Raw genomic sequence first — 18,632 nt, 5'->3', positions numbered from 1 at the left:
AGGAAGATGAGCCTTGGTTGGTTCCAAGATGATCTTCACATCAAGCTAGACTAGAAATGATTCAATGAAAACTTGTACTCTACTATAATGTGCAAAGGAACACTCCAATGTAAGAGGGTTCAAATTCACAAGCCCCAACACAGAAAGTGAACCTTTTCACAGGAGCTGGTTTAGGTTAAATAGTTCCATATAAAAGTCTTAAAGGAATAAGGAAGCACTGCAAAAGTAGATACTAGAATTAAGGTAACCTGTGCAAGCTTAGTTCTGCTTAAAGGTGGAGAAATCAATATAGATGGCAGCAAGTCCTCTACAACCAGGGAAGACTTGATACGCCTGATTTTAAAATTTAAAACCTCTGCTTGTTTTAACAACCTTTTCAGGCATTTATGCATAAAATGCCAAAAAAGCATTATCACTTCTTTTAAAGTAACTTTCAACTAGTTAAACTGTTAGAGTTGTTTTAAAGTCATACATAAAGGCCTGTGCCTGAAATGCATCCATTTGTTTAACTCATTTTACCATCAGGTTTGCTCATTTAAGTATCATAGAAAGTTAGTGAGGACACTTTATTAGAATTAAAGGTTAGTGATGTTATTGGAGTGGAGTGGTAGACCACCCCAGCCTACATGGATTGAGATAACAATTACACAAAGCTAAAATCCAAGAGCTACAGGGACTTCTAATTGACTTTCCAACTTCTATGGGGCAGCCTCTTCACTGTTCTACATATTGATCTTAAGAGCTCATGATCTATAGTGCAGGAGCCTGTTTACCAGAAATCTGTGTAGTAAAAAGCATTCTACAGCTCTTCAAGGATCTGTGTCAGTTTCTTAGAGTTACTTTCAGCTAAAGTTGGAGGACAATATCCGCTATCTACATCAACCTAGAGCACTGATACTCAGACCTCCGTGGTTCAGAAGCCACATTAGCAATCAGCATTACCCAAAAGAGGTACAGTAGTGTGAATTCATTGTGTTTTCTTTTACTATAGTACTACATATTGATATTTAAACAGTATGACAGGGGAAATAGTCATTTTGCTGTGAGGAAAACAAACTGAATAAGTATTATTTCATCAACTACAACTGGTTAATATACTAAAAGCATCCTGACAGGTTAAAGGCACTTGTGGCTTGTCAGGCTCAGTCTGGTATCACTAATAGTTTACTTTTCATTGTTGAATCCTTTCAAAATGTACTCGTAAAGTGACAGTTTACCTGTCAAGTGAACATCTTTAGTCTGTATTCTGCCAAAGCTGAACCATTACATAACGAAACAGCAGATTGATATTTAAATTCTATTGCAGGTGGTGTAATAAATAGCATGTCAGAACAAACCTATTCAGTTTGTTACTGAACATAAGTTTATTCAACAGATCTTACCAATAGCATTGAAATCCTTCCTTTTAGATGACAGCTGTGCTTCCTTTGAACTTTAGGTGCTTCCAGTTACATTTAGTTACTGCTAAGAATAAACTTTACTTGGGAGGGATACCACTCTTTTTTTGCTTTGTTTCATAGTGTAAAGGAGTTAAGTTCTCACTGGTAGGTGGATAAGTGTCACAACTTTTTATACTTATATTAATTTCTCATTTTATATCTTTAATGAAAGGTAAAGGTTTATGATTACATATACTCATTTAGCTATCATGGTTTAAGCATGAGGACAACTACTGTTTAATCCAATCATTGTCTCTTTTTTAATACTGAAACAAGTAATAATTACTGACCTCCAGTGTCCACTAGCATAGGAGCCATTTCACCTTCTGTAGAAACTAGAAGTGGTTCCTCTAACAGTTCTGTACCTTAAAAATGGTGGAAATACTAACCCTCACTCTTAATTCCGAACAGGAGAAAACACAAGATTACCTTGTTTATAAAACATTTTATTTAAAAACATTAAAGACAAATGCAGCTGTTGCAGGTTTTGAAAGAGGCAGCGTTCTTGCTGGACTGTTCAGAATATTTGTTTTTCCACTGGAAGTTGTCTTATGAGTGATGATGTGTGCAACAGAAGTTCTTCTCCACTACATCCAAAAGCTTTCGCAAGTAGGCGATTCTCCCCTCCTGGTACACAATAGCTTCTGTAGAGTGTTGACCAAAGACTACTAGTCTCATTTCATGAGCCAAAATAGCATACTTAGGATTTCCAGGTGTAAGCATAGTCTCTCATTTCTAGGAGTCGTATGGAAGACTTTCCTAATGTTGGAAATTGAATCAATTGATCCAAGGTTTTAAGATGCAGTCCACACTTAGTGAGGTCCTTGCACGTAGTTTCCTGTGGAAATTCAGTTTCACAAAAGATGTGTGCAAGATGCATTTGTTTCAAACTACTAATTCTATTTTATACCCATTTTTGTGCCAATGACCAGTAGATATTGAAGAGCTGCCTAGTCTACCGGTGGAGTAGCAGATGGGGACTGGGTTAAAGCCATCAGTTTAATATACATGCTTTTCCACTTATGACTTGGAATCCCAGCCTCCTCCCTACCACTGATAAAACCTTGTAAACTGGTTACTCTAAAGTGGCCAATAAATGGGTGTTAGCCATTATCCCAAGCGAAGAGCAGTTTTTTCCCCCACATTCACTAGTCTATTGTTTCTAGTGATAAAAAGTACTAACCCTAACATAGACACCCTTTCAGTCTACTTACCTTATTTAAGATTCTCTCTATATTAGTGTTAAACACTGCTGTTGGCTCATGGGTGTATAATACAGCAGAAAAAGCTCCCCTCTGTGCAGATTTGAGCAGCATGGTCAAAGTATGCAGACAATGAGGCATGACAGGACCTGTGATCTCCAAGCTAAATATATCATTGTAACATGAGTGAACCGGTGTTTTCACATTGATGCTTCGAGCCTGAAGACAGTAAGTTACATATTCAGTGTTTGACACATCAAGATTAGTGACAAATCTTATTTTTCATCTACTTCAACATTAGCTTTAATTCAAGGTTCTCAAAGTGCTTTATGAATTAGATATTAAGTTATTCAATATCTCTACAAGGCATAAGCTATAGTATGATATTATATACTAAACCCTCATACACAAGAAAACTACACAATATGGTAGGTAGAGTGTGCAACTGTATGGGGAATGTAATTAGCCACCTTAGTGACTGGGGAAAGGGGGGGTGGGAGTGGCGAGTAGAGTTTTAATCCTGTGTCTTGAAGGTGAGACTATGTACAACTAAGGCTCCAAATCCTTTAAATCTGTGCTACCAACCTGAAACCCCAATAGAGAGGTTTGTAATTAAACTGCTAATTCAACATCAAATTATACAGCACAAATGGCACCATTAAGAAATATTGCTAGAGGAGCAGTAACCACACAAAGATATGCGAAGGAACAAAGCCTTCCCTTCCTGAAGACAGACAGCACCAGAAAGTCATTCTTTCCTTTGCTTTTTACCTTGAGCGTTTGCATTGTTGCACCTCGAAAAGCAACTGGGGACAACAGTGTTGGTGGGAGCCCTGCTTGAGGGCCTGCAGCAGCCACTAAACTCTTACAGTTTATCAAGAAGTTCAGCAACATGAATGTGTTTGTTCCTTTCACTAACGCAACAGATTCAGGCTTGTGATCCACTTGCACTTCATTTTTCTCTTTACGGCTATGTTGATATGGGTCAAAGGAAACATACAAGAAGTTTAACGGCATCAAATGCACCAGACCAAGAATTAAAGTCAAGTAAAAATTCACTGAACAGCAGTCTATGCTAATTTACATTTGCTCTGGAAAGGTAAAGAACTCAAAAATAGCTTAGGCCTAAACTTTATTGAAATCATGAGGCAAGGAATGTTTTCCAGATTGTTTGTTTTGTAATTAAACAAGTCATTAAAGGAAAATTGTTTAGTTTAACAGCTCTTCAGGGAGAGCCTTTACGAAAACAGTTTTCTTGTGTTTATTAGAAAAATTGGAGTGTGAAAAAGTACTGTTCCCAGTTTTAGGTTTGTACTAGTACATTGTAAGTTTGTGTAGACAAATATCTTCAACCAAACCGTCAGCTTGTCTAGTAAGTCTTCCTACTGAACCATTCTGGGAGGTGACAAACAGCTTATGATCTGTAGGGGTGAAGTGTCGTTTATCGCCACAGTGGTCTGTACTATATAGATTACTGAGAAGGCAGTAGAACAAAGTAAATTTGACCTAGCTTGCCATGTATGGGTTTACAAGTGAAGTATGCTGATTATTCCTTATCTTGGCAGAAACAGGTGGAATTGGTTCTTATATCAAAATATAAAAACGCATCAAATACAGAGACATATGCCATAATAGGTTGGACATGGATGTGCAGAAATACCAGTTGACAGAAAACCTAGAACTGACATTTGTTTACATCATTTCATCACAGGCGCCCACCCTGTAGCTGTATAACAGGTACTATATTTCTGTTATGCTACATGGAATCTATACAGCCTAGTCTTGGGTAAAATTTATAACCAGATAAGCTTGAGACAGAAACCAGTTTTTCCATAAAAAGCAAATGTACTGTAAACACACAGGTAAGAGAGAATGCAGTTACTATTACTCTCAGCCTAATCAGAAGGCAGGTCAGTAAAAGGTATATTTTCACTCATTATGTTTTATAATGTGATAGAATCTACATTAATATTTGGTACAATTAAAAGTGTAGTCGCTTAGTGATCCTGTAACAATATTTGTTGCTTTAAAAAAAGCAAAGTCGCAGTGTTAAAAGTACAGAAGGAGATACACTTTTTACAGTAAGTGTTCATAAATGCTGTATCACTAACTGAAAATTCTACAGAATCATCATTATTGCACAAAAAGCATGAAAATTGGAATTCATTTGCAAATTGGATACAATTAACTTAGACTTGAATAGAGACTGGGAGTGGCTAAGTCATTATGCAAGGTAACCTATTTCCCCTTGTTTTTTCCTACCCTTTCCCCCTCCTCAGACGTTCTTGTTAAACCCTGGATTTGTGCTGGAAATGGCCCACCTTGATTATCATACACATTGTAAAGAGAGTGGTCACTTTAGATAAGCTATTACCAGCAGGAGAGTGGGGTGGGGGGAGGTATTTTTTCATGCTTTGTGTGTATAAAAAGATCTACACTTTCCACAGTATGCATCCGATGAAGTGAGCTGTAGCTCACGAAAGCTTATGCTCAAATAAATTGGTTAGTCTCTAAGGTGCCACAAGTACTCCTTTTCTTTTTGCGAATACAGACTAACACGGCTGTTACTCTGAAACCTGTCATTATTGCACAGTCATTGATGGACTACGATTTAAAAACCACAGACCTTCACAGAGAAATGAAGTACTCCAATGCATGTTTTTGATATAGTATATTCTGGTACTCAAAGGATACAGTTGGATAGAAATTGCATCTGGCTTTTTAATCTGGTCTTGGACTCCCATCTCCTCAAGCCAAGAGAAACTTTCATCGTCACTCACTCCTTGTTCCCTAGGAAAAACAGATTCAGATGGTTAAAATACTCCACGTTAATATCTATTAAATTGTCTAGGCAGTGGCAAGTGCATTTAAATTCTAGACACAGACAGTTTTGTTACATACTCTCCATCTTCAGTGTTTTTGCCTGTTTCAGGACTGTTAACTTCTGTATCCAAGTTTGTTTCAGAGTTTTTCTGAGTCTTGCTCCTAGTTTCTTCTACCAAAGGTAAAGAAAATTCTATGCCTGAGTAGGAAAGGTAAGCAAATGAATGGTTTATATACATAAATACCATACAAAACTCATGTTCTAACACAAATCTTATTGGAAGGAACTCTGTCTTACCTTCATTTCTCATGGCTTCCCTTAAACCCCTGGTTGTGGGGGAAACAACAGCTGTGATCACATCACTTCCTGCAAGGCCTGCTGCACGAAACAGCACAGTAAATTGGTAGGTACAAACATAGAAATAGGGACACAGCTTGGCTTTGAGAAGATTATATAGGGAAGTAAAACTGACAGACCTGCAGGTTAGAGGAAAGAGAAGTTATAAAATTAATGACCATTCTGTAAGACTTTTAAACTATTGCCACCTGCTACAACAACCACCTGGATCTCAAATAGGTTGAAATAAAATACACCATAAAACTAGACATTTTATGGTATTTTAGATAACATGCACCTTGTATGATCAGGTTTGAAAGAGGTGGTCTTGGAACACCTAGGGCTAGATTTTCAGGAGTTATCATCCACTGTGCTGAGCTCTTTTGATAAAGTCTGGCCCTGATTGTGGGTGCTGAGCTCTTTTGAGAAGTTTACTCCTTAGTGTATGAATTCCCATAAAGCATTAACGGAAATTTACTAATAGTTTTGCAAAATTCTCTCAGATCAACAGCTAGGCTTGGAAAGGCATTCAACACAACAAGTTAGCTGTAGAGTCTTAAGACTGCCTATTGAGAGTATTCAGCTCCCTTTACTATGATAAAAGGATTTTATAAAAGCTTTGCATGTCTGCTTTATGTAGCCATGAGAAAGAGAGGTTGGTTACTACAGTAGGACTTCAAATTTAACACCTATCTTACGAATGATCAGTTTTATGAACCATTTTTCCCAGGGGACGGGGGGAGGGCGAGTTAGGGGGACAAAACTAATCATGAATGAAAGTGGTGTCTATGAAGAACAAGTCAGTATCTTTTCACATTTCAATGCATCAGAAGTTGCTTTGCAGTGGTTCGAAGGCCAAGAAAGCAATGCACCATACTGCAACTTATACACTGTACCTATGGTAATTTTGAGATGTTCACTTAAGACCTCCTCAATCCCCACTAGTTTGTAAGATATGGATTCTATTGTAGTAACTATTGTTCAAGAGTTGCCTCTGTATTTACACCTGTAGAAATATGGTGTCCCTGGTGATAAGCTGTGAAACTGCCTTGATAGAGTTGTATGCAGTCTTGTTATAGCTGTTTGGATCTCAGAATATTAGGGATACAAGGTGGGTGAGGTAATATCTTTTATTGGACCAACTTCTGTTGGCGAAAGAGACAAGCCATTTCACCTTGAATGGTTCCTTCAAGTGTGTGTTAATGATGTATGCTAAACAATCTGTTCCACCTTGTACTTAGCTGTGTAGTAAGTTTTTCAGACCTGCAGAAGAGCTCTGTGTAAACTCAATAACTTGTCTCTCTCCAACAGAAGTTGGTCCAATAAAAGATATTACTTCACCTACCTTGTCTCTTTGATAAAGTTATGTCCATTGGGAAAGACAATGAGAGACCTCACATGAGGGTCATCAGCCTACTCTACACAAGGGAGTGCAATCCCTCATCTGCCTCAGTTTCTTCCCCCAAACCAGAGAGGCCTGATGTTAATTAGAATTCCAAGGTAAAGAGGAAGGTGGGAGGACTGTCAGTGCAAACCCAGAACAGTTATCGGTAAGTAACCTTTCTTTCTAGAAAGTCTCTGTGCATTCCCCCTCTGGGAGATTAGCAAGCAGTGCCCCATCAGGATGGCAGACAGTGAGGAGTTTTTAACTAAAAAGGACTGTAGCACTGTTCTCCCAAACTAGGAATTGGAGTACAATGCTAAATCCAAGGAGCAATATCTGGTGAAAGTGCATCAAACCCCAAGTCGCTCCTATGCGTGACTCCACCCTGGGACCTTCATAACGCTTGCTACTGACACGGTGGTGGCTCTCATGGAGTGGGTCTTTAAACCAGGAGGTACTGGATTCCTAGCTAATATCTATACATCTCCTTAACCAGTGAGAGTCTGTTTGCTAATGGGCTTTCTTTGGCATCTCTCCACATATGTGATTAAAAAATCCATTAGATTTTCGAGAGGCCATGGTCTTTTCTGGAGAACAAAAGAGCACCCTCGCTACATCAAGGGTATGGAGGTAAGTTCCCTTGGGTAGGTATGGGGTCTGTTACGAACAACACGGTGAAGGGAAAACATTGATAGATGGGAACCTCAGATCACCTTAGACATGAAGCTGGGATGGGCCTAATGGCCCACTTGTCTTTGACCACCAAACCTTTACACTGTGGTCCACAAAGCCCTAAGCTCACTAACTCTCCTACCAACTGTATCTGCTCTCAGGAAGGCCAATTTGATCTACAAATGCTTGAGACACTTACACTAAAGGCACATGGGAAGGGCCCATTAGCTTTGTTAGACAAGATTTAGGTCCCACAACAGCAGAGGCTCCCTAAAAGTGGTGGGGGAAATGCATTCACCATGCTCTTCAGGAACCTGGAGATTGTAGGGAGAGAGAAGACTGGTTTGCTCTTAATCAGAGAAGAGTCCAAGTTAATGGGCGTGGAGATGCCTGGCTCCAGAGAATTGTGGAGAAGAGGTGACAGTCGTGCAGTTAATCTCCAAAGCCCTTGTGGGTTGGAAAGTATGAAAGAAGAAGAGGGATGTTCCTTTCATCTCACAAGAGGGGCAGAAGTAGAAGATGAGCTTCCTCTTCTATTGCCTTTTCCCAACAGGCACCTGCGTAGAGGGGTATCTGCAGTGGAGGAGAGATTTGGAGTTAATGTCAAGGGCAGCAGTGCTGAATGAGGAGTAGGCTGTGTGGTGGTCAGTTCTTGTGTCATCGCCAAGGCGATGGATGCTTTCAGAGGCAGTGCCAGTTTGGTCTTGGGTGCTGCTTTTGATTTCCCAGCAGCGCTGGATAAAGGATTTGCTCCTAGAACGAGGCAGAAGAGATTCCATCTTGGGCCCACGATAGAAGGCAGCAGAGAGGCTGGACTGGCAAAGTGAGTCTTGTGTCAGAGAGCCTCAGCAAGAAGACTGGTCTAGGTACCTCCAACAGGGCCAGAGTATCAGGCTGTAGACACTGAGAAGCCAAATGAATCTGGAGACTCAAATGTCTCCCCATTCCAGTGTGGGGAGTGAAGGTGTGGGAAACTGCACAGTAGCTCATCGAGTAAATCTTGGTTCAGCTTTGGAAGGCACCAGACATGAGTGACAGTCTCTAGTACAATTTGGAGGGAGGAGGTACGCCTCTTGAAACCTTTATGGGGCTCTGGCCTTGATATGACCCTAGAAAGGGGCCCAAAGGCTCTTGAGATAAGGGCAAGCTATGTATACTAAACTATCCTATCCTACTATACACCATCTTATTTTCTTGTAAGTTTGACTAAGGGAAGATCTAGCCTGAGGACACAAGCAAGGTCTGTTTGCTTTCTCTGGTGGTGGCAAAGAAACTGAGGCCTTTGGGGTATGCACGCACAATCCCTTATACAGAGTAGGGTGATGTCGTCACCATCATGCGAGGTCTCTTTGAGGCAGTTCTGCAGCTCAACAGAAGGGATGCCACATTCTGTATTTGCAAATACAGCGACCCTCAAAAGGATAAATATTCTTGGTGAAAGAAAGCGTTTTCCACAGGAATGAGGACAACAAATACTTAGATTACTGTATTTTAATTTAATTATGTATTTGGGTTTACCAAATCCAGAAATTCGTCAGTTCAACTTACCACTCGCTCATTAGAACTTGTTGCAGTGTTTCATCATGTGACCAAAAACTAGTCTTTCCAGCTATTTTCCTATCTGCTCCAATACGAGGGAATAGCTGTAGCCATGGCAGTGAAGGGTGAAGCCAATAAATAAGACTTTGCTGGAATGCACAGCGGAGTTCCGTGGACAGCTTTGGTTCCTAGATTCCAAACACAGTGTTTAATAAGATTGGTAATATCTTTCTTCTCAGAGAGCTGGACAGTCTCCCTTTCCGGCACTTCAAGCATTTATTTTACACATAAACCTAAGGCCTTGTCTACTCTAGTGAATAGCCCCAATTCAGTAAGTGGTAGGCAGCAACTAGGGAACTGCACCAGTACTGTTTGCACCGTTGTACACCCAGTTGAAGGTATAAACCTTAATTTAAGAACTTCACAATTGTTGCAAACCCTGACTTTCCTTTTTCTGCAGTAGGTGGTCAGCACTGGTGCACTTACACCAGTTGCTCAATAAGGGATATTCCCAGTGTACACAAGAACTTAAAAAAAAACCCCAAACCCCAACAATAAATCCTCAACTCCCAGTATCTCCATTATATTTAACATGATTACAGGAGAATGATTACCTGTATGCTTTGTGGGAAATTGACTGATGTTGCTCTACAGTGCTGGGCAAATCCTTGAGCCTCTTCTTGTGCCTTTAAATGCTCTGCCCAAGTAAAAGGTTGAGAAGAAGTGAACAGAAGTCGAGTTTTAATACTCCAGTCCGCAGGAAATTCTGTGCTTGGTGAGGAGGAAACATCAGGTATGGAAACAGGTACATGAAGATCCTTACAAAATAGAAATAATGTAAAGTCAAAATACAAGAAAAATATTTTTCATCTAAAAACTATCAGCCAGTGTTTTTGGAAAGCATACAGAACTCATGCTTCAAGGCATAAGCCAACCACTGACATGGGTTAGGAGAAGTTTTTTCCTCATGGAAAAGGTTATTTCATAATTGGCCACTATGGGGGTTTCTTGCACTTTTATTTAAAGCACCTGATACTGGCAAGCACATAAGATACAGGAATTGATGGACCACAGATAGGAAAATTATGTTATATGAGCTCTGAAGTACAGTAGACCATGCAAAGCATGGAAGTCCTTGCAAAAACAACTTTTACCTTTATTACACTGGACAGAAGCATTCCTTACACATTGATTGCTATGACAGTAAATATAACAGTACCCAGTACTTAGTCACTGCAGAGGAACACACATGCAAAATTTAAGTTGTTCCTTGTTTACAAGTACCTTAAACTGTTAACATTTATGATCACTTTAGAAAAACGTATTTTCTATTTCAGTTTATATCCATTAAAACAGACTAGCCAAAATCATTGTTTTGAGTCACAATCACTTTCCAGCTCAGATATACATACTCTCACAATACTGCAGTGTTTGGGTTACAAACTGCAGGAGAAGGTTTTTATCCAAATAAAAACAAGTTGATTTCACTAACATTTTAAGAGACTTGTCTATGTATTTCTGTTTTATTATTATTATTATGTACAAGTTTAAGAAGATATGAATTCCATGCCAGATCAGACCAGTGGTCCATCTAAGCCAGTCACCATTCTTGGTGACTGGACAGTACCAAATGCTTCACAGAAGGTGCATGAAATCCTTTAGGCAGTAAGGGATAACTGTCGCCTTAGAGAAAGTTTCCTCCTAACCCCTGATAAAAGTTGGCCGAAATCTAGATTTTGACCATCAACTTGAAATCTAATGAGAAAAGGTGGGGGAGGTAATATCTTTTATTGGATCAACTTCTATTGGTGAAAGACATAAGCTTTCGAGCTTCCACAGAGCTCTTCTTGTTCTGAAAGAGCTCTGTGTAAGCTCAAAAGCTAGTCTTTCCTACCAACAGAAGTTGGTCCAATAAAAGGTATTACCTCATTTACCTTGTCTCTCTAATATCCTGGTACCAACACAGCAACAACACTGCATACAACTGGAAATCTAGTCAGCTTCAAAAAGTTAGTTTCAGGAATTACACCTTGCTTAAGTCGGGTATCAATGTTCGTAGTTTTACATTTTATTAATTTTTTTAGGGGTTTCTCTCTCTTCTGTTACAGCACTGAAAGACCAATAGGGACAACAGGGAACGTGAATGACTATGCAAGGAGACAAAACTGTTTTAGACGTTTCTGTGAGAAGCGCAAAGTAAACAAATTGAAATAATTTTTCTAATCTCTTTCCGCTACAGTAAATGTACATGTGTCAAGTAACAGTAGTAAAGATTTCAGAAAAAACATGAATTTTAAGTTGGTGTCAACTTAATACTGAACTTCAAGGCATTCTAAGAAAAAGTCCTACAATTGTAACATTCTAGTAATGACACTGAACACAAACCTACAGAAAAAGACAAAATGTAAGCTTTTTGTGCATGATGAAATGTTGAACACCCCAAAAACCATATTTATGGCTTCCTACATTGGTTAATGTGGTAACATCTGCTCTTTCAGAACACTCTTCTTTCCAGGTGGATTTATTTTCTTGAAGAGGATCTAAAAACTAAAGAAAGAGTTATCAACTTAATCTAAAGTACAGCAAAGTTGAGAGTTAAATTGACAATTTTGTTTTAAGGCTGATCTTTAGGTGTAATTTCATGAGATATTTAAAACTGACCATTATAAATAGCACATATTAGAATATTTCACCCTCTGGTGGCAACAATTAAAAGGCATTTTGCAGATGTAAATACATTTGTAAGTTTAGTGATTTTCTTAAATTGTACTCCAAATATATTGGAAAGTTTGGGCTCTGAGAGTCCCTTTCTTCAGCCAAATAGCTTGAGAATGATTAAAGATTGCACTACTGAATACACACATCCTCCTTTGTGTTAGTGTAGTATGGAGTACACTAAATGAGAGCAACAAGCAAATTTTCCTGTTCCTTTAATTGTTTTATACACAGGTACAATACTTTTGTGCAACACCCCTCCCCCACAACCTTAACAGATAATCTAGTGGAACCTGCTTCTCCCTACCAAAAAGGGTTTCTTAAATTGAATAAAAAGTGGCTTTAATTCTACATATGACTGAAAGCTTTAAAAAGCCTTGTAAGTAGTTCACAAAACAGCATTACCCCACTAGACACTTCTCCAACCATTACTCATAATGGAGCCTATCTGGGGGGTAAAGTTAGATTTACAGACTAAATAGCCTGAAAGATAGGTACATGACACCAGGACAGGGTGTTAATTCCAGTAGGAGAATATATTTCTTTCCCCTTCTGAGATTTCACTAGGTCCAGGGGTATGCAGTGCTCTCTGGGCGTGGATTTAAAGTGGTTGACAACTTTTTGCCCACCAGTTTGCTGCCCCCCTTCTTTTGGGGTGGGGGGGAAGAGGGGAGAAAAGAGGGCAAACCAAGTGGCTTTGACTGAATTTTTTTTTTTTTTTTTTAAAAGGACAAAAGCAAAGGTGTCTTTTAGGTCCCAACCACCACTTGACTCACTTTTTTCCCTTCAGAGGGAAAAAAAATTCCAATCAGGGATGGGATGGTATTTACTAGAGGTGGACTTTACTAGGTAAAAAGAAAAGGAGTACTTGTGGCACCTTGCGAATACAGACTAACACGCCTGCTACTCTGAAACCTGTCATTATGCAAGGCACTGAATTTAGCCATATGGAGTGGAAATCTATCAACTTCATGTAAATTTGTTAGTCTCTAAGGTGCCACAAGTACTCCTTTTCTTTTTGCGAATACAGACTAACACGGCTGCTACTCTGAAACCTTTACTAGGTAAAATCATGGTATTTACTGCCCTAGGAAAAACTTGTTAGTCCCAGTTGACGGCATTTTCTATTTTAAAAACCTGTTTAGCTAATGCATACTACCTTATATTTAGTTTTAGTTACATATTCAAATTGTCAGGTTTCAGAGTAGAAGCTGTGTTAGCCTGTATCCACAAAAAGAACAGGAGGACTTGTGGCAACTTAGAGACTAACAAACTTATTGGAGCATAAGCTTTCGTGGGCTACAGCCCACTTCATCAGACGCATAGAATGGAACATATAGTAAGATATATACACATACAGATAAGTTATCTGTGTGTGTGTGTATATATATATATATACATATATACACACACATATATATATATATATACACACACACACACACACACACAATTTACTATATGTTCCATTCTATGCATCCGAGAAATGGGCTGTAGCCCACGAAAGCTTATGTGCTAATAAATTTGTTAGTCTCTAAGGTGCCACATTTCAGAGTAACAGCCGTGTTAGTCTGTATTCGCAAAAAGAAAAGGAGTACTTGTGGCACCTTAGAGATTAACCAATTTATTTGAGCATGAGCTTTCGTGAGCTACAGCTCACTTCATCGGACTCGTTCAAACTGTGATTACATAAGTCACTATATTAATTTAGGGTTGTATAAATAAAAAGTAAAACTGCAATGGGCTTAATATATGTAATTATAATACTGAACATCAGAATGTCTGTATACACTTTGGTTTGGTATTTTCTCAAGGAAGTTGTACCTGTCCACTCATATTTCAGTTTTCAATATTATATAAACAAAAATCAAAAACACTTGATTGTATGAAAATGGCAATAATGCAGAGTTGTAGGCTAGAAGCATTAAGCAATCAGAAGCATGCAAAGTTTCAGACTATCAGTCCAGGTCCATTTGGCCATCCAGCATTCTGTAGCAGCTTTCTGAGCCTGTCAGTTACTAATGGATGTACCCAAAGTTTGAAGAGATTCATCCTACCTTTACCAAACTGCTGGACCCTGATGCAACTCTTTCCCCCAGTTTCCTGATTTCAACTGGATTTAGGCCAGTATTTACCAGCACCCGGTCCTAAATTAGTTTTTCCTGGGAAATTGCCAGTGCTGATTCTAACCCCACTCCACCGCACTCCAAAACCTCCCATCATTTTTACAAAAATAAAGGCATCTCAATCAACTCTAGCGCTATCGATAATTCCTAGCTCTTTTTATCTGCAGATCTCAAATGGTACGTCAACACAGCCATAAGAGACCAGTGGCACAGTCACACCTGGCCTGTGTCAGCTGACTCAGGCTTGCAGGACTCAGATTAAGGGGCTACAAAATTGCAGTGGGGATGTTTTGGGCTTGGGCTGGAGCTCAGCCTCTGGGACACCCTCCCCAGACCAGGTTTCAGAGCCTGGGCTCCAGCTCAAGCGTCTACACCGCAATCGTGCAGCCCCGGCAGCCTGAGGCCGGGGAGCCCGTCACCCTACTAGGGGTCTTCTACGGCATTGTAGACCTACCCAAAGGGCTTTGCAAAGGTCAGCCTACCACCCCAGCGGGGGGGGGAACCCAAAGCTCAGCGGGGTGCAGTGACCAGGGACACAACCCCGGGCTCCTGAGTCCCAGCCCACTGCTGCGTCCACTCGACCACACCGGCCCTCTCAGCGCTCCCCGCTCCCCCCCGTCTGCTAGCGGGGCCTGGGGAGCAAACCCGACCCCACCCAGCCAAGCCCCTGGGGGCGGGGGCCCTGTAGCGCGGGCGGGTCGGTACCTGCCAGAGGGGGTGTTTGGGGGTCCGGCTCCCCGGCGGGGGCCGCTGCTCCTGCCGCTCGGGGAAGCCCGGGGGGCGGTGCGGGCCGGTGCCAGGGCGCGGCGCGTTGTCCAGGCTGGAGAAGGGATTGCGCCGCCCGGGTCTGGGGAAAGGGCGAGGGGTGGGGGCCGGGTCCGCCCGGGGACAGGGCGGGGAGGCGGCCTCGCTCCTTCGGGCCCTTTTCCGCTTCAGCCGCAGTGTCTCCGGCGGCCTCTTGAAGCCGGGCGAGTAGCCGGGCACCGCGGCGCACATGGCGGGGCCGGGCCGGGCGCTGGCGGCGGGACCCGGGCTCCGAATTCTGGCGCGCAAAGCGGCGAGCCCCGCCCCGGGGCGGACCGGCGCCTCCGAGCCTCCCCCGGCCACGCCTGGGGCTGACGCGAGCAGCGACTCTCACTTCCCCCAGCGCTGCCTCCTAACGGCGGCCGACGCCCCCGCATCGGTAACATTTGGATCACGTCTGAAAGTTTTCTTTGCATCCAATGGATGCTTTTCTAAACGAATTAAAGCTCAAACAGTGGCTGGGGGTAAGGCGTACAGTATACCCTGTAATTTGAATCTTGCATACACCCAGGACATTTGCGTGCATTTTATACTCACACCCTATGTGCACCTCACTTCTCTGACCCAGCCATACGTATACCATCTGCACAGTGTACATACACCACACACACGTGTACCTTATGCCAAAGCCGCACGCCTACAAATACTACTCACTGTATGCACATCTTGTTAGTACCACACACCTATATCTCACACCAGTCATGTCCTGAGGTGGGAGCGACAACTCTCTTCTTTCATTGCAAAAAGTGTTCACAAAGGGGTAATTTAAAATATAAACAGAATGATTTTTTTTTTTAATTTGCAATTTCAAACTGGAATCAATGTCTATACATTTACGCTTTTGACCTGCAGGGAGTGCTGTAGGACTGATGTCAACACTGGGAGGGAAAAAAAAATCACTAAAAGTAACAAGATGCTGTTTTGCAACAATACTGCATTTACCCGATATGTAAATAAAATGGTTGGCATGGCCTGGGCAGCAGCTGTATTTATCCGATAATGGGAGTCTGGCAAATTCCAAATGCTTCAAACAAGATGGGTGGAATGTGAGCCTAATAAAGCTTTAGAAAAAAGGAAGGTCTCCTACCTACATCAAGCACCAAGGGAAACAGGCTGTACTTAAAGGTAGAGGGGAAAATGGTCTACCAGATATTAAAACAGGAGGGTATACACTTGTGTTCTTATATTATACAACCACAAATATTGTGTAGGTACTGGCTAAGTAGAAGCTGTTTCCTACTCCTTTTGCTTGTCATATACGTAATGGTACTCAAAGGGAGAATCTGGGTGCCACTTTTCACCAGCACAAGCTATTTTCATCTGCTCCTGTTACACTTCTGCAGTTCTCTGTCTGACTTTAGACTATATTTCCAAACTGCACCAAGTTTTTCCATTCCAGTGAAAAGTCCAACCCACACTAATATTAATGATGTTCTCTTTAAAGATATTAGGAAGACAGCTCACTCTTGCCCAAGGAAAAATGTGTATATAAGAGTAATACAGAGGAAAAAAAGAAAGATATATCAAAGCTATTAATTACAGGCTATTTCCACAGCAACCTTCAGGTTTACTAGAATGGTATATGCTAAAAGAAGCAGAAATGTTATCTAAAGGGATAGAACAGGGAGGAGTCTTTCACACCTGGGCCTTATCTACACAAGTGATTTTCCTGGCATTAGTTTAGCACTGGTGCCACTGCACTGTGGAGTGAGCTAGTGCACACCCAGTGCAGACATTTTTATCACCATGTCAAAAAACCTACAGCCATTCAGAGACTGAGGCCACAGAGACAGGTGGATTCAACGCTCCTTTGGACAGACTAAAGCAAGTGTATTGTGCTGAGCAAAGCTGCTACAGGAATATCCAAAGCAGATGCCATTTTGCCTACCAGGTCTTAAAAGGCCCTGCTGCCCCTCAGAGGAGAGGAGAAAGCAGTCAAGACAGCCTCATCAGGAGCTGTGGTATAAGTAGCAGCTTAGAAGCCGAACTGGTTCTTCCTCCAAGAAAGAGTCCAGATCCACATTGGGCAGCACTTCTGACTTAGCAGACTAGACAAGGCTGAAAAATCCCTTTAGGAGCCTTCATCTTCTTTAGGGGAAGAGACTTTCAAGGGAGGACAACAGGAGCTGCTGGGTGCTCAACACTTTTGAGAATCAGGTCTCTTTATTCAGATGCTTAAATATGGATGTAGGAGCCTAGCTTTAGGCTCCTATTTTTGGAACTCTTGGCATAATAGCTACACTAATAGCTTTAGACTAATTTTAGGTTCTATACAAATATATCTAAGCTAACACTCCATATAGAAAGAGAATAAATTAATTTCATAACTGCTCATGTTGATGGAGGTGCTAAGGAAAAGGTGGGCAAACTACAGCCTGCGAGACTGTCCTGCCCAGCCCTTGAGCTCCCAGCCGGGGCGGCCTAGGCCCCAGCTCCTCCCCTGCAGCCTCAGCTCGCCGTGCTGCCAGCGCTCTGGGTGGCGGGGCTTCGAGCTCCTGTCAGGCAGTGCAGCAGCGTGGCTGGCTCCGGCCGGGCGGCACAACTGCCAGACATGCTGCTCTGAGCAGCATGGTAAGGGGGCGGGGAGGTTGGATAAGGGGCAGGAGGTTCTGGGGGGGAGGTTGGATGGGGCAGAGATTTGGGGGTGGCAGTCAGGGAGCAGTTGGATGGGGGAAAGGTTTGGGGGTGGCAGTCAGGGAGGGTTGGATGGGGCCAGGGCAGTCAGGGGACATGGGGAGGGGGGCTGGATAGGGGGTGGGGTGCCCAGGGGGCAGTTAGGGGTGGGGGGTCCCAGAAGGGGGCGGTCAGGGGCCAAGGAGCAAGGGGTGTGTGGATGGGGGGGTTCTGAGGGAGGCAGTCAGGGGGTGAGAAGGGGGAAGGGGTAGGCTGTTTGGGGAGGCACAGCCTTCTCTACCTGACCCTCCATACCGTTTTGGAACGCTGCTGTGGCCCTCAGGCCAAAAAGTTTGCCCCTGCCTGAGCTAAGGGATAGTTAAAAGGGGTGGGGCATTTATATCAGCAGTTTATTGTACGTAGGGTTTGAGGGACATGCACATGCTCCCTAACGGTCACTTACTGCTTTAAAAGTCTCTAAGGACATATGTGTTGGCATGCCACTCCTACAATGTGGGTCTGTGGAGGAAATGTCAAGAAGGAGATTGTTCTGTCATTCAATAGAGCTAGTTCATTCAAATTCACCAAAACAATTTGCAAAATGCTTCCCCCCAGCCCAATGTATGAGACCAACAGCTAAAATGTACAGAGTACAGTAAACAAACAAACAACAAACAAACAGACTGATAGTCTAGGAACTAGAAGTCAATTCTTTTTTTTTTTTCTCTCCTTTGCAATTTTATTGTTACTTTTCTAGTTTTGTCAAGCCGATTCCAGTTTTGTCATTACATTTTTATTTCCATTCCCTCTGTTCTCGCTCCTTTTATGTTTAGGCATTGAAACTGAAATGAAAGTGGCAGGAGAATAAATAATAAATATAATACACTACTGGATGTATCCTGGGTTCAAGACTGATTTCCAATGAGAGTAATTTTAACGTAATTTTACATGTGCACCTATTCTCAAGCTTGCATTGTA

General features: G+C 41.8%; 1 protein-coding gene across 1 annotated transcript; it reads right to left on the bottom strand.

Moving 5' to 3' along the window:
• Positions 1-1,950: 1,950 nt before the first annotated feature.
• DONSON (DNA replication fork stabilization factor DONSON) lies at positions 1,951-15,233 on the bottom strand. Its single transcript, XM_074946678.1, has 10 exons — positions 14,943-15,233; positions 11,863-11,943; positions 10,011-10,214; positions 9,406-9,584; positions 5,763-5,941; positions 5,543-5,663; positions 5,336-5,431; positions 3,413-3,611; positions 2,654-2,860; positions 1,951-2,277 (listed from the first exon to the last, which is right to left on the bottom strand). The coding sequence occupies exons 1-10, from the start codon at positions 15,231-15,233 to the stop codon at positions 2,140-2,142; spliced, it is 1,695 nt and encodes a 564-aa protein (XP_074802779.1). The 3' UTR covers positions 1,951-2,139.
• Positions 15,234-18,632: the final 3,399 nt, after the last annotated feature.

This window comes from Natator depressus, chromosome 1 (genome assembly GCF_965152275.1).
Source record: "Natator depressus isolate rNatDep1 chromosome 1, rNatDep2.hap1, whole genome shotgun sequence".
Lineage (NCBI taxonomy): Eukaryota > Metazoa > Chordata > Testudines > Cheloniidae > Natator > Natator depressus.
Note: the sequence above shows the minus strand (reverse complement) of the source record. Positions and strands in the feature narration are given on the sequence as shown.